This window comes from Marmota marmota, unplaced genomic scaffold (assembly GCF_001458135.2).
Source record: "Marmota marmota marmota unplaced genomic scaffold, marMar, whole genome shotgun sequence".
Lineage (NCBI taxonomy): Eukaryota > Metazoa > Chordata > Mammalia > Rodentia > Sciuridae > Marmota > Marmota marmota.
The window spans coordinates 302,651-320,197 of NW_026000019.1; the positions used below are offsets into that span (position 1 = coordinate 302,651).

A 17,547-nucleotide genomic window follows, 5' to 3' on the forward strand; every position below is an offset into this window, starting at 1 on the left:
AGAATACTCAGGAAGCCATTAGTCTACAGGTCAAATACTGCCAAGAATTCAGTGGGTGGGTGGTAGTGGGGGCAGTTAAGAAAGGAGACAAACTCATTTTCTGACAACCAAACCTGTCCTAAGAATCTGGTCTGTAGTCACTTTATTCATGTATTTTGTAACCTCTAGAATGAAAATTAGAGCCCAGTTTGTGACTCTAAAAAGCACATACTTTTTCCACTTTCTCTTATTTCAGAGAGATAACTAGACTTAATGTTTCATATTTTAACAGTTTTAGGTTTATAGAAAAATTGAACAAAAACATTAAATATTTACCCATGGCACCCCAACATACCTCATTTTAAACATCTTTCAAGAGGGTGATATATTTTTTAAAATTGAAGAACCAATATTTGTTCATTACTTACGTCCATAATTTACATTAGGATATTCTCTTTTTTTTGTATATTCTATGAGTTTTCACAAGTATGTGATGGTACGTATTCACCATGACAGTGTAATATAGAATAGTTTCATAGTCGAAAATATGCCCCACCTTTACATCTCTCTACCCTCCTCCTCTTCCCGAGTGGCTGGTAATCATGGATCCTTATGACTGTCTCCCTAATTTTGCATTTTCCTGAATATCATATTGTTGGAATCATGCAGTATGTAGCCTTTTCAGATCAACTCTTTTTTCCTTTTAGTAGTAGGCATTTGAGCTCCTGCATATCATTCCCTGATATAATAGCTTATGTTCTTTCCATTGATGAGTAGTTCATCTAGTTCATGCATCCATGTAGCATAAATTTTTTATCCATTTACCTATTGCAGGGTGTCTGGTTATTTTCAAATGTATGCAATTATGAATCAAATTGCCATAAGCATTTGAGTGCAGATTTTTGTGTGGACATAAACCAAATGATTGGTAAATATCAAGGACCCCAATTGCTGGGACATCTGTAAGAATATATTTAGTGTATTTTTTAATGTTTTCATTAGTGCATTATAGGTGTACATAATATTGGGGCTCATTTTGATGTAATCACAAGTACACAGAATATAATTGCTCTACTTTAGTCCCTAATACTTCCTTTTTCCCCTCCCCTTCTCCCTCCTTCAATCCCCTTCCTTACTCTTCTGGTCTCCATACTATTTTTTATGATATTCCTTTTATATTTTGTTTTTCTCCCTATCTTCTGCATGTGAGAGAATACATTTGCCCCTGAGTGTGACTCTCTGAGTGTGATTTATTGTTAGCATGGTGTTCTCCAGTTCCATCTATTTCCAGCAAATGTTTGTGTACACTTTGAAACTTAATTGTTTTTGTATTAAAATCCACTTAATTTTACATTTCAATAACTTTAAATTTAAAATATAGCTTTTCTAAGTAGTTCATATTTGGAGCTTACTTTTCTCTCATATGAAATCTTGGGGGAGGGGAAAGATACCATGAAGGTAGAAGGGAGACTACTAGAGAATAGGAAGAAGAAGGAGATCTGGGAGTGGTAGGAAGGAGTGTATTAGGGGTAGAAATGATCAAAAATGTTATGTGCATGCACAGATATGCCACAATGAAGCCCATTCTGTATAATTTTATATTATATTAATCAAATTTGAAAATCTGGAAAAATACTTCGATCATTCTTATAATCTTTGCATTTTAATATGTGTATTCGACATATTAAAACATTTAAAGTCATTTTCCTGTGGAGATTTAGATCCACCAAAAATGCTTTCTGTGGTTCCCTCTTACTTTTTTCTCTCTAATTCCCCCTTTCTACTTTTTTATTCGATTTCTTTGTTGCATTTATAAAGTGTACAACCACAATAACAGGATCCTAATTAGAATAAGGTATACTCCATGTATGAACAATTTGCTAAAATACATTCTACTGTCATGTATATCTAAAAAGAATAGATTTCTTTATTTTAAATAAACACTTTATTTCACCTTCTCTGAATATTTTCTCTAGATATAAAATGCTGGCTGTTTTTTTTTTCCTTCATTCTGAACTTTAGTACAGTTATACCATTGTTCCTTGGATTAATAATTTCTGATGTGAATCCTTGGTCGTATGACTCTCTTTCTTTTGTTCTGTCAAGAATTCTTGGAGTTTCCTGAGCTCCTTCAATGAATGTGTGTGTGTGTGTGTGTGTGTGTGTGTGTGTGTTATAAAATTGAGATATTTTTAGCTATTCTCCAAATCATTGTCTGCCTTTTTTTCAATTTTGTTTTCTTCCTGGGCATCCACCTACATATGTAAGAGCTATCTTACATTGTTTCATAAGAGACTGAACACTGTTGCTTTGTTCTTTACTTTTCTCTTTGTTTTATGAATTGAATAAGATAAGTTGATCTATGATCAGGTTTGCAGACTCTTTCTTCTGTCTTCCTTTCTTCTTCAAAGTCTGTCCAGTGAATATTTTTCATAAACATTGTATTCTTTTATTTGATGTTCAAAATCCTTTCTCTTACTCTGGTTTTGCTTTCCTTTTATTTGTAACAGGTATATATTGCATTACTATGTTGATCATAGTTGTACTAGTGGCTTTTGTTTCTTGTCTGATAATTCTAGCATCCAGACAGTAAAGGCTAACATCTATTAGTTATCATTATATTTTTTTCCTATGAAAATGGGTCACATTTTCATGGCACTTCCTATGTTAAGCAATTTTGCATTGCTTGTGGATATTGCAGGTATTGCATCATGTTGTGGAGCCATGAATCCTTTTTGTTTTCCTCCAAAAAGTGGTTTTGTTCTTTTTAAGAGGGAATTTCATTTGGTGTAGCTGAAAATGCAAAATTTATCACCCTGGAAGTTGAAAGTAGCTCAAATATCAGTTCAGATTACAATTATAACCCATGGGCATGAATGACTTATGGGTTAGCCAAAGGTGTATAAATGTATACATAATATATTTGGTTTCTCTTCTCTGTCTTTCCCTTTTTCAAGTCTGCGTCCCTTCATATGCCTGGCTCTGTTCCCTATTTCTTCTTGTAGGCTTGCTATGAAGTTTTTGTCACCCTGTGTTGCTGTGATAATCACAGCTGCTCTCAGGTCAAAGCAACAAAACTGGGGAAAAATATGACATGTAAGTTTCTTCCTCCCAGTTTTAGTTTCCCCCAATAACTGCCTATTTTATTTCATTTTTATCCCTTGTGTGATGATTTTATAGATTTTAATCCAGAGCTTATAGTTGTTATCTGCAAGAAGTACAATTTACGAGGAGCTTACTTTTCCTTATTGGTAGATCTCCTAGCATCTGGTATTCCCTCCTTCATTATTAATGTTTCATTTGTCTGTGGTGTCAGGAAGCAAATCTCATTTTAATATCTTCTTGCTAAGAAATCCATCCATGTTCTTTAACTTTTATCCTTAGTGATACTACTCCTATTATTAAGACGATTCACATAGAAAAAAAAGCTTATGTTTATCCAACGTTAGCTAACTTCCAGTTTTTGATAAGAGCTTTCTATGTGATGTATATATTTCTATAAGATAGAAATCCTATAAGGTAGAAAAATATTTTTTTCAAATTGGCAACTCTACCTTGTCCAAGTCCAGTCAGGTATTAAGTGTCAAAAGCAGGATTAAAATGCTAAAAATGCCCACTTTCTTTAACACAACACTAAACAAAATGAAAAAAAAAACATATATATATATATATATATATATATATATATATATATTTACTTTAATAGTGTTTTTTTTCAATTTCTTCCTTACCATTCATGTTTTTTACTTTTACTGAAAGAAATAACAACCACCAAGCACTCCTGAATGACCTCTAATCTTATCATCAGATTTTAAATGTGTTACATAATCAACAGATACCATTTGGTGAATCCGTAGCATTATTAGAGTCATCACCATGTACTAATTTTTTCTGAGTATGCACATTGTCCACTGGAGCTATTCTGGACTTCTATTCATAAATATTTAAATAATTTGCAATTACAATCTTAGTTTGGGCTGCTGTTAAAAAATATAATAGAAGGAGTGGGTTATAAACAACAAAAACTTATTTCTCACAATTGTCCAGACTAGAAAGCCTGCAGTCAAGGTACTAGGGGAGTCAGGTAAGAACTGACTTCCTAGTTTACAGACATTGTCTTCATATTGCATCCTCCTATGGTTGAAGAAGCTTGGGAGTTCAATGTGGTCTATTTCATAAGAACATCAATCCCATGAGGGTAAGATGCTCATGACTTAATGATCTCCAAAGGCCACATCTTATAATACTATCACAGTTGGAGTTGGGATTTCATCATATAAATTTGGGGAGCAGGGGAAGACACCAATATTCAGTCTAAAGCAAGTACCAACTTTTATAAGAACTATTTCTTTCTGCATTTAGATAAACAATCCCTCATATCTACCTATGCTTTGATATTCCTTTCTTTCCCAGCAATATGTCAAATAGAACTTTCTATGATGATGGAATTGCTCTATATCTCCACTGTCCAATATGGCAGCCACTAGTCAGATGTTACTTTGAACATGTGATGTATGGGTAGAATAGAATTTTTTATTTTAGTTAAATAGAATTTAACATCTGCATGTGACTATTGGCTACTATATAAAACATCTTTGTGCTTCTTTTAAAAAATGTATTAACTATAACTGTGAGGCATAGTTCTCTAAAACTCTGTATTGATTTATTTAATTCATTATATAATTATTTAGGGTGTGAGTATTATAAGATTTCATTTTAAGCATGAATTGGATTTTTTTAAGTTTTATCATTCAAACATTTTCTATTTTATTATATATACAAGTTTTTCTTCTTTATACACACACAGTTAAATCCATTAACCTCTACTGTTGCATAAAAATGTGAAATAATGTGTCCTTTAGATAAATGGCCACTGTAGTTGTTTTCCTTTTACCATTCCTTCTAAATATGTTAATAATATCAGTCAGTATTTTTTTCTTCCATAGAGATTGCTATTAGGTCAAATGCTGTGTTAGTTGTGCTGCAATTCTGGAGGCTTCTGACTCACAGGAGTGTTTTAGAAAACTTTTTTTTTTTTGCATTTGTCTACCTATTCAATTTTGAACTAATTGCTATAATTAGTGCTGATTGAAGTAAGTACTGTTACCCTCTTCTTCAGTTACTGTTTACTCTTATAGTTTACTATTACTTTTGCAGTTTACTGTTACCCTTTTTTATTGTGTCCTCAATGTAAATGGTCATGTTTGTACACGTTTTGAACTATGGAGTTGATCACTTAACACACCAATTGCTTGAATATTTTTACTTTATATATTTGAAGCTTTTAAATTATTTTTTAAATTATTCTCATAATATTTTGACTTTTTGTCATTTCAGGATCATCAGACTATTTTGAGGGCATGGGCTGTAAAAGATTTTGCTCCAAATTGTCCTTTGTATGTCCAGATATTAAAGCCAGAAAATAAATTCCATATCAAATTTGCTGGTAAGTTTTAATCCTGAATGAGATTCTTTGAATTTCTTCCAGCTCTCATTGTAATTTAAAAGCTGTGTCTTTGAAGTTAGTAGCAACTAAATGTATTCATCTTACAAAACAGAAAGGATTTTCTTTTTTATCGTTTACTTGTTGTAAATGAATTTCCTCACTTTAATGTATGAAACTATAATTTGGGGAGAGATCCTTTACTTTTAAATGTAACTTGGTGACTTTAAGAATTAAGCTTACTGGATAACTTTGTAAACCTAAGTTGATTGGCAGTTGATTTGTACACAATAGGAACACACATTTCAAATCCTTTCTTCATTTATCCTTAAGTATATATATAGAATAATACTTTCCTATAGATTATTTAAAACACAGATAAGTTTGTCCCACTATAGAATAATGTATTAACATGTTTTGGTACATTTAAATAGATTTAATTTGGGGTGTAGACTTTGGAAAATTTTCAAGAAAAAGATATCTGTGTGAGTTTTTTGAAAGCAATACTTTTAAGAGAATTGATCAAATGAGATTTTTTTCCTTTGAATTGTTAGGAAATTGAACAATGAAGTGGTGCTTGATTATTTTTTTCTTAAATGCTTCCATGGGAGAAAGGAACTAATTTTAATTCAGGCAGTGAATCACATACATATTGTTCCCCAAATATAACAACTGTATTGTGTTTTATATTTTACCTTAATAGCCTGAAACATCAAATTTATTATAATGTAGGTAATTTTAGCAATGTGTCAGCAAAATGCTTTTCCTTCAGAAGACTTGTTCACAAATGTTAAAATGCTTACTTGTTAGCATATGATATTGAAATAAAAAATTCTAACCCTAAGGTATTAAAATAATAATAGGAAAATCAAGAGATTATTGCTATTCTATTTCTTCTGTTTTATATATACTAGCCTTCCATTGCATCATTATATTTTTTCTGAAAATGTAGAGTGAACAACTTCAAGTAATGTCTTTCATACTTGGCTACATATTAATATCTGTTTGGAAGACTTTTTTAAAGTAATAATTAGAGAGATTCTGATTTAAATGGTCTGAGATAGTGCTAGGGCTTCTTTAATCCTATTGCTTTAACTTAAAACTAAAGGTACATCTTTTGTAAGTGATCCTGTGAACAAAGTGGAAAAATACAAGTAAAGTAAGCCACCTACTCCCTGGTACACATGTAATTAACAATGACTAAATGCCAGTAGTTTCTCTAAAGTACCTTTTTTATCACTTAGAAAAAAAAGGATATTTTTGAAAATTTTTCATTAAACCTGGGAATTATTTGCTTTGACAAAACTTTTAGGATAGCGGTAATGACATGGCACTATGCAAAGTCCCCAAAATATGAATTTAAAATTCGGTCCTATAGCTTAACCTTGATGCATGCAAATTAGTATTCTGAGCCCTATTTTTCTTCTTTATAAAAGATCATAATATATATGGTATTTCTGCTTCATCAGTTATGTTAAATAAATACTAATCTAAAACACATTCAATGTTCACTAAATGAGTATTGAATCTAAATCTTAAAACAATTACAATGTGTGGTTTGGGAGGACAATTTGTAATATTGAATGTTTCATAACTAAAATTGAGAATAGACTTCAGTTCTTCCTTCCTTCTGTAGTAAGCTATGGAAATACTCCCCACAGATCAAACTTGCTGAACTAATCTATTTTTATATAAAAATACAGGCATTATTTGCGTTGATCTTTTAAATTTTTAGTTTACAATTGTGAAAATGAGTGAAATAATAAAATTGTATCTTAATAGTTTATCTCAATATTTCTCATTTTGACACCTGTTGAAATTTGAGGAGTTCTTTTTATATTATGAAATGATGAAAGCACCCTTGTTTCTTTAAAATGTCATAAAAATAAAGCTTGCAGTGATATATAAGGTTCACAAACCCAATATAATGTATTTTATAACAGCATGAGTTCATAAAAAATTATGAGCTTTACCTTTACAAGGATAGTATATTAAAATGTTGCTTAGTTTGTGTGGATGCTTAAAATAGTAGTCCCCATGAACCATACTCCCTGAGTGTGTGTCACCTTGCAATGGGACTTTCTGGCTTTTTATCCACAAAGAGTAGAAATCTACTTCTCCAGCCTTGAATATGGTTTTCCTTGTGGTTTGCTTTGACCAATATACTGTAACATATGATATCATAATGAAAACACTGAAAAGCCATGGAGCTTCTGCTATATACTCATATTAGGAGCTTTGTTTATCCTCTCTGAGGATGGAAAGTCATGTGAAAAGTGAGGCATATCTATCCCAGCATTGTGCCTATTCAGCTCCCAACTTCCTTACCCATCAGCTCACTGAATCATACTAACCCACACTATGTTGAGAAATAAGTTTTCTTTGTTATAAAGCATAGGGATTATTTGTTTTTTAGCAATAGAATACTAACATCATATGTGATAAAATAGTAATTGCTTTATTTTTAAGTCATCTTCACTGGATGATATTCATTATATTCCTAACCTTGCATTTGCCTGAATATTAAATAAACACTTTTATAATTTTCACAAGATATGGAATTAGACATTCTAATTTCCAGTACATAGCCTATTTTTTATTTAATTTTTTAATATTTATTTTTTAGTTTTCGGCAGACACAACATCTTTGTTTGTATGTGGTGCTGAGGATCGAACCCGGGCCGCACGCATGCCAGGCAAGCGCGCTACCACTTGAGCCACATCCCCAGCCCAGTACATAGCCTCTTAAACTTCCACTAAATTGTGGAATTCCTGCCATTAGTAAATGTAATGCATTTTTAAAAGTGAATTTATTTTATTAAAAGATGTGTAAAATGGATAAACTTAACTTGTTTATGCATTAAACATTAGAGAGCAAAACACAACAACAACATAGCAATTATTATTTTATGCACACTTACAATTCAGACCTTTTATACTTCTCTTGTGAAAATAAAATTATTGAATTATTACATTCTTATTTGAATAAATTTTTACATAAGATTTTTTTACATGAGATTTAGGCTATTAATTATAATTAAAACAGTCTTCTATACTTTGATCAGATCCAATAAGAAAAAGTTCTGATCCATGTGGTTTGAGCAATAGAAAAGATAAACTTTCATTCATATTACCAAGAATGGAAGCTAAACAAATTAATATAGAGGGAATCAGGAAGAATATTTATAAAAGATATCTGAATATAAACTATAAATCACAGGCAAATTCACATAACAGAAGAGTATAATTCACAGAATATTTTCCCTTTTTATAATAAATTCATCAAAGTACGTGATTAAAACCAGACATTCTAAAGTGAGACCTTTTTTTGGTGAAATCTTTGTTCTACTGTGTATTAAATACAGGACCTCAGGACTCTTTATTTCTCTAAGCTTGTGGTTTATGATTTATAAAAGCTTGTAAGAGAAACTACCCCATAGGGTTTTCATGATTGAAGAAAATATTTTGAAGAAAACCAGCCACCAGTTAATGATGTCTGTCAGGGTAATTGTTATCACTAATATCTTGGGTACCTATTTCTCATCCTCATGACAAATATTTATCATAGTTATTGCCAGGAAAAATAACTGAAATATTATTACAGCAATTCAAACAGTACATGATTCTGAGCTTACATATATTTTCCCAGAGAATAGAAAAGAAAGCTATTTCTCCAACTCATATTATGGGACCAACATAGTCTTAAAAAAATTCATTAAGGATAGCATTAGAAATGACATTTAGAGACTAATTTAATTGGTTAACGTAGTTAAACATTATATAAAATATTTACCAAAACAAACTAAATAATCTATTTTAAAAAGAATATATCACCAGCAAGTTAAGTTATTCCTGAAATAGATTATCGTGTTAACGGAGAATGATCACATTATCTTTTCAATGGATGCAGGAAAAGTATATGAAAGAAAATTCAATATATATTCACAAGCAAAAAAATAAAATGATAGCAAGAAAACTACCGAGAAGCTAGAAACAAAAACCTCCAAACCTAAGGGAAGTTATCTTCAAAATAACCCAGAGAAAATAAACATTGAATGATCTCATATTCAAAATATGTCTTTAAAATTAGGAACAAATAATGGTATCTGTTAAAACGATCGTTTTCTACTTTTTCCCTCAAATCCTACAGATTTTTGTAAATATGGAAAATGCAGAGAATAAATATTAGCAGGCAAGAAATAAAATTGCCATTTTCTACATGTTATCAGATTATTTTAAGGAAAATTCAATATAATTTGCTTTTTTCCCTATATACCTGTTTCTTGTTGGATCTCATCCATTTATAAGTTTAAATTTCTCCTTCAGTATCCACTGTGAGCTTCAGTTTTGTATCTGCAACTTACACCGTCAATATCCCCTAGTATATTTTTAATAGCCATTTCAAAATTAAGATATCTAAAAACATTTATTGATTTGTACTGGTCTAGAACTTTTCACTCTTCCCCTTACCAACTTAGAACTTAAGCAAAAACCTATGAGTCATTCTTTCAGCTACGATATTCAATATATCATCACAACCTGTCAGTTATACTGCCTGAATTTCTCAGCCTTATTGACAATCCTAGTCCACACATGATCATCTCTTATTTAGTTATTCCAAAATATTCCCTTGTCATTTTTTTTTCCTGGGTGTTCACAAGTTGATCTGTGAGCTTACTGTTTCTCTTTGAATTCCCTTTCACATATGCATTTGTGATTACTGCTGGGCATCACAGAAGGACAGCTACATCTTTTTTCCTTCATTATCAGGCTAAGCTCTCTTGCTTCCATTTTTTAGTATACAGATGATGAAATTCTAATTCTTTTATAGTATTTTTATTTTTAAGAGTGTGTCTTATGGATTTTTTGGGTCAATTTTCATAGTCAAAAGTCAAATGAGAAACAGTGAGAAACACTTTACCAATAATTTTGAAAGAAGTGGCAGTTGGCATTGAAACATGGCAGAGGTGATGACAGTGTTTGGTAGATATGATCAATGTAAAATATGGTTGTGTTTACATTTTGTATTCTCTGCCAACCTGTTATAGGACCAATAATTCTAGTAAAGCCTCCCCAAGGTCAATTAAGTGATCTAAAATAACCTGGAAAAAAAATATGCCTCCATGTTATTGAGCCCTTCATAAATAATTTCCTCTTATTTGACAAAACATGATGAAAAAGGTAAAATATAGTTTTCAAATGTATTTCTGGAGTTCCAAAACTATTTCCTTCACCATACTTCATTCCAAAAATAATCATTAAACAATCTCAAGCACACAACAAAAATAAGTAAGTAAATAAATAAATAAAGCCAATGGGAAAAATGTGTACATTACTGAGAAGAAAAAAAGAAAGAAAGAAAAAGAAAAACCTTGAATGACCTTCAGTGAACTTTAAGAACAAACTGTTATCCAATTATTCTTTTAATATAAAAAAATCTTACTTCTGTCTACTAGTTAGAAGTTACTCAGAAAATCAATGAGAGGCAAATTAATGTTATACTAATAAAGTAATAGCTACATTTAGGTTAACACTCTATTTCCATCTTTTGTCAATATTCAGTTGTCTTTTCTTCCTCAGTTAATTTTCTTTTAATCATTGGGTGAGTCCTTTGAAAATTTTCTATTTAACTAATATAAAAAAAACATAAAAAATCAAACTGGCAAATTTTCACCTACGAGTAGGGCAAGGAATATAAAAATCTATTAGTGAATGCAATTGTGAATTGTCTGAATTTTTTTTCTGCATTGATTATATACCACATGTAACGGAATTTGATTATTGTTCATGAATGAAAGAAAGAACCATATTTCAATAGTAAAGTGTTGACTGAATGAAACACTTTTTACTTCACAGTTAGAACATGCCTAGAAGAATGAATCATTATAACAGAACTGTAGGAGCTAGCTTTTACAGTAATTAAAAAAAAAGTAATTACAATGAAAGTTAAATGTACAGCAAAAGTAAATATATTTTAGCAATATCATCAGTAATATTTTAAAATATGCTTTTTCTTAAGGGAGATAATATGACTGCCATTATAGAAACTGTATTGTTTAAAATACATACATACATACATGTATATCTTGGAGAAATGATCTGAACAAAAAATGGAAGCTTTGTCACCATGTAGTTTTTACTGAAGCACCAGACATTTCAATGCCTTTTTTCCTACCCAAAAAAAGAGAGTGTGAAACTATTTCCAAGCAGTATAAATATTGGAAATTATCTTAGCTGTTTCTAAATAACATATGGATATGCAGGCTTGACTTTCACCAAATGGTGAAGTGTGAGTTTTTCATGCTGAAACATTTCTTCATTTCCCATATAACGCCCACATAGTCATCATCTTAAACTTTATTCTTACAACCTACTTAAGAACATAATGCTTTGGATTTCTATATTTTCAAAATATAAAACACCAAACTTTTGAAAATTCTTGAAATTTAAGATGGAAGTCATTTTCTTTTTATATTACTGTGGAGATCAACGGAAACTACTTGATCTAAGGTCATATTTAAAGACAGAACTATCAGGAGTCTTTTTTTGTGTGTGTATTTCCTTGCTATTTTCTTTTTTTTTTCTTGAGAAGTTATCAAACTCACATTTTTAAAATAAATAGACAATGAAACTATATTCATTCCATCTACTTTTAATGATCGTTAACATTTTGCCACATTTGCTTGACCTTCTCTCTGTGTACACATGCATACATTTACACAAATGCTTTTACTCAGTGCACTTTCCTGAGAATTGGTAAATTCTGCCATACGTGTACTGTACAATAATGTTTTTTTTCCAAGAAGCTAATAAAAAGTCTATAAATTCAGTTCATACTCAAATGGTGTTGTCATAAAAAATGTTCCTAAAAATTTTAAGTTCAGTAATTACACAAAGTTTTACTTTCACTATCTTTAATTTTTTTCATTTAAAATTATTTTGATTGAAAATTTTCAGATTTACAGAGGAGTGGTACTGATAGTTGTGAAAGTTCTTCTACAACCCTCAGGTCCCACAATTTAATGTTAATGTCTTATGTAATCATGGTCCATTTCATCAAAATAACAAATTAGCATTTGTTAAGTTTTAGATTATTTTTAAGTGAAATTTGTTCCTAGAGTTCATTCCTTCTAAAAAATATTTTAATAAGTTGTTTGGTTTTTCTTTTTGTGACATTTAAAAATTTAATATGCAGGTCAATTATATAGCCAAACTATCTGGCTGGTTCATTCTCTTTGACACATGAATAACGTGATTCTGAACATTAGGTATTGCAAGTCATCTTCATGTGGAGCAGTTATGATTTAATTAACTCAGCATTTTTTATGCCTCCCTCCATTAATTTTCTTATATGTTTCACAAGCATAAAATTTCATGGTCTGTAATAGAAGAATATTTACAGTATTTGGAAAATAGCAGGCACATTCTATCATATGCTAGACCTATGATTTTAAGTCCATAAAGTAGTTCTTAGACACAAATGCTTTTTGAAGAAGGTCAGGTATGTCTCTTTTTTCATTCTCATTTACTTATTCAAACTACTTTCTTGACTTTCTAATGTGAGAACTTTGTTGTTCCAGGTCCTGCTGATACAATTATGAATACAATGCTCTTTCTAGGCCAATGCCAACTTTTATCATGTCCCTACCTCACACCCTTTAAAAAAATCATTGACACAATGTACTTTTACGTGCTGCCCAAGATATCAGTTTGAGCCTGTTCTTTCTGCATAGATTTAATTTTAAGTTGATAATCCCTCCCTTCCACTCCTTGCCACTTGTAAATGTCAAAACATGATTCCAACTATGCGGTAGTTTCATTTGATATTGCTTTATGATTACAGTAAATCCAATGGAATGCAACAAATAGTTAATATTTTCATGGTTTAATATAATTTCATCACTGAACTGCCTTTGCTTTGAGAAAAGTCTCTTAAAATGTAATTTTTGACTCCAAGAATGAGTTTTTAGTAGCAGGACAGCTAGCAAATAGCAATGATAGTTATTATAATGGGATGCTTATAAAATTAAAATTAAAATTTGCCTTAAATATTAGTGCATAGGTGCTTCATATTGTACATACACATAATCCAATAAATGCATGTGTGCTTGATTATAAATTAGATTTTGCTAAGTCATTAGAATTTTGTTGGAGAAGTAATGAGAGGCTAAAGAGGGTATTAGATGAAGGCATATAGTTTTATCCAGATAACACAGTAGCTCTAGGGAAAATGTGCAGTGGAAAGGACGAAAAGAATCTCATAGGAGTGATTATTTAGGTATCTGTTGTAGTTGTTCAGGTGAGAGATACTGAGAAATTGAACAAGAGTGGTGATAATGGAAATGGAGAGTGAGAACAGATTCATGAAACACTTCAGATATATATTGTAGATTTAATGATCAGTTGACTGTGAGAACCATGAGAGTGTGAGAAATCATTTTATCTTTGCAATTCTTATTTTTTTGTATATTCTCACAATTAATAATAATTCTGTTATATAAGGAACTAATTGAATTTTAGTTCCTTAGATATCTAACAGTAGAATATCCTTTCTTATGTGTGCTATCTCTTCATTGATAACATAGTACCTGACATATAGTATTTTATTAATATAATATGAAGAGATCAAAATATCCAGTAATCACATTTAAAAGTAATACCATAAATCAGTAAAACAAAACTGTGGCAAAAATATATATATGAAATAGTTTGCAATATACAAGTAATGTTTGGTCATATTGACACATACAGGTAGAGTCTTAAAGAGGGTGAAATACAGAAAGAGCACCAGAAGTCAAAATTTAAATCCTTGTGATCTTTTCTGAGCATTAAATTATATAAACATAAAATAAAAGTTCAAAGGCCAGGCTAAAAACCACCAGGGACTCATAAGCAAAACAATCCTCAGAGCACAAATAGGATGGAGAGACCTTCAAATTCTGAAATTCTGGGTGACCTTGGTGATTAGCCAGGACATTTGAAATTTTGGAAGAAAAGTCATTTGGCAGTTAGGTTCAACTATTCCCTGGAGGCAAGGCTGTTCTAAATCAATCAGTATTGGATTTCTCTTGATATATAATAAATTACCACTATCTTTTTGTCTTCAAATAACATAAATTTATTATCTACCCCTTGTTAGTGTCTTAGCAGTCTATACTGAAGATATCTGATGGTTTTATTATCTCATCTGAGGCTAAAGTTCTTCCAAGTTCACTTTTTGTTTTTAGGTTTCAGCTCATGATGGATTTCTAATGGAGGCTCCACTTTCTAGAACCTGCCCTCCTTCTTCTGCTACATGGCCTTTTATACAAGATGGCCATTTGTTTCTTAAAGGCCATAGGATGACATTTATTGTAGCTTTGACATTGTCCTTTGACAAAGCACTAGTCTTCTTTTAAGATCAAGGCCAACCAAGGTTATTCTCTTTCTTTACTGAGTAAAAGCCACCTGACTCAGCTTTTTTATATATCAAAACTTAATCATAGTAGTATAATCCTATTATATTTACATGCACTGTCCACACTCAAAAACATGATACAAGATGTATATACCAGGAACCTTGGATCTTTGAAGCCATCCAAGAATTGTCTGCCAAAACTGGCCTTGCAAATCTTAAATAAAAGGCCTTGGAAGTACCAAATTCACCTTACCCCCAAACAAAGCGCCATATTTTTAGAGAAAGAAAACAATTTCGGGGCCGGGGTTGTGGCTCAGTGGTAGAGTGCTTGCCTCACACCTGAGAGACCCTGGGTTCGATCCTCAGCACCACATAAAAATAAATAAAAAAAATAAAGATTTTGAAAAAAAGAGAAAACTTTTCAATATTGGGTAAAGTAAGATTCACATTGGCCAGTAGCAAATTAAAAATTTTAAAAAAACCAAAAAGCATGAAATTCTAAGGGATAGTGATTGAGGTAGAAATCTAACTTTACTTCCAAAAAATATAAGAACAGAAAAAAAAAATTATGTTCCCAGATTCATTTGATTAGGTAAAAAACATAATGGCTAAAGAAACTTATAGACTGATATTTATTATGAATCAAGATGCAAAAATGTTCAACATAGCAAATCAAATTCAGTCATATTTAGACAAATATATTATAAACAAGTGGGGCTTATTTTTGTGGCTCCACAAGTCATATGCATTTAAACATCAGATAGAATTCACCATATTTGTACTCTAAGGCGAAAATAAAGTACATGATCGCATCACTTTATACAATAGCAGCATCTGAGTTTTAAAAAGTCAATAAATATTTTACAAAAACTTGTGCACATTGGAAGTAGAAGGGAACTAACTGAATTTTTAATTCTAATATTGAGAACAATTAAAAAAATATCTCCTCTTCTTCTGTTGACCATCATATGGGTCCTAACCTTTGTAAATAGGCAGGAAAAATAAATCAATGAAAAATATATATGGGAATGGAAATAGTAAAAATGTCTTTATTCATAATTCAAACCAAGATTTCTATATAAATATCAGTGAATCTAATAAAGATGATTTAATGTATGAGGATTAATTAATGCAATGATAATTTAAACATTTAAATTATATTACCTTTATAATTGCATCAAAATATGAAATTATTGGAGAAAATTTATTAAAATATGTACAGTATAAGTGAAACTATAAACATTACTAAGAGGATAATTCAAACAAATTTAAAACAGTGAGGAACATACCATTTTTATGTATTGGAAGACTCAATATTGTTATCCTGTTAATTCTACCCAAATTAATCTATAGAGTCAATAAAAGTCAGACAAGACTCTTTGAAAATTTAACAATATGATTTCACAATTAATATAAAATGGAAAGAAATGATAATAATAATGACTATGAAAAAAAAGACACCTGTTATAAAATTTATAGTACCCTGTTTAAATGTTCACTCTAATGGCGGAATATTCAAGACAGCATCGATTTATCATAATGATAGACAAAAACATGAATGGAACAAAAAAAATACAGTCCAGAAGTTGATTCAGCTATATATTTTCAAAAATTTCTAACAAAGATGTCAAGTTAATCCCTAGGGTGCTGGTGTTCTTTAAAAAATATTTGTGGATCAACAGAATATCCATCTGGAAAAAAATATATACTTTTGGCCTTACTCCACAACATAGGCTAAATATGAACTTGAAATAGGTCATATACTCTTGTCTATGACCTGCACAGATGAGATGAACTGGGTTTAAAAGAACTGGCTGCAACATTAAGCTAAGAAAGCAGCGAAAAATCACACAACACAGACATAAGTTTTTCAGATCCAGAGAGGGGTGGCTCTGCGACTTTAAGGTCAACTTCCACACTGGCAAGAACACTGGAAAAGAAAGAGAGCATGAGCCCAGAATCCCTTTATTTTATATTGGGAGCATCAGAGGGAGATAAAGTTTTAAGGGTGGCGTCTTGCTTCATGATGTCTTGTGTTCAGCAGATTGATTGACATCTTTATGAGTCACACCCATCTCAGGTGCTCTGTGGTATCTTAGGCAGAGCTGGAGAGAGGAATGCACGTGCATCATGTGATCAATCTCTTGACAGGGAGTTCCAAGAGCCAGGCCTTTTCTCTCAAGAGGTACTATGTGCTACACAATCCACACTCAGCCCATGGAGAGCTGTTGACAATATACTATAGATTAAAGGACAGGCTACAACATATCTAAAATAAAACATAGGGGAATATTCTCAAAATTAGGTAGAAAATATTTCACAACTTATAAACAATAATAACAAGAACAAAAAAATAATAAGAAAAAACTGAAAATTTAACCATCATCAAAATTAATCCTACCACTCTTTACCTATATTATTTAAAGAAAGGCAGCCCTTAACTAACTAGGGTTAAAATAGTCACAATGAACACATATGGGTAAAATTTGCACCCAGGTATATATAAAGAACGTGCAGAATTTCAATATTAAGAATCTAAAGTAGTGAGTTGCATAGGTAGATTGAACACTTTACATACAAGAATAGGACATGAAATGGCCACTAAGAACCTGAAATTATTCTCAGCTTCACTAAGTAAAATGACAATACCATTACATGCACAGTGTAGTGAAGATTAAAAGAATTGTGTTGCAAGTGACTAGTCCTCTCTTGTTCCCCCCCCCCCCCC

At 31.2% G+C, this 17,547-nt stretch overlaps 1 protein-coding gene across 8 annotated transcripts in view; it reads left to right on the plus strand.

Annotated features, from left to right (window-relative positions):
* Kcnt2 (potassium sodium-activated channel subfamily T member 2) overlaps positions 1-17,547 on the plus strand; it is a 361,454-nt gene that overhangs the window by 195,487 nt on the left and 148,420 nt on the right. For all 8 annotated transcript variants that reach the window (XM_048809800.1, XM_048809801.1, XM_048809804.1 and 5 more), the window contains one exon: positions 5,317-5,425. In XM_048809800.1, the coding sequence (XP_048665757.1) occupies positions 5,317-5,425 (109 nt within the window). The remainder of the gene's footprint in view (positions 1-5,316; positions 5,426-17,547) is intronic.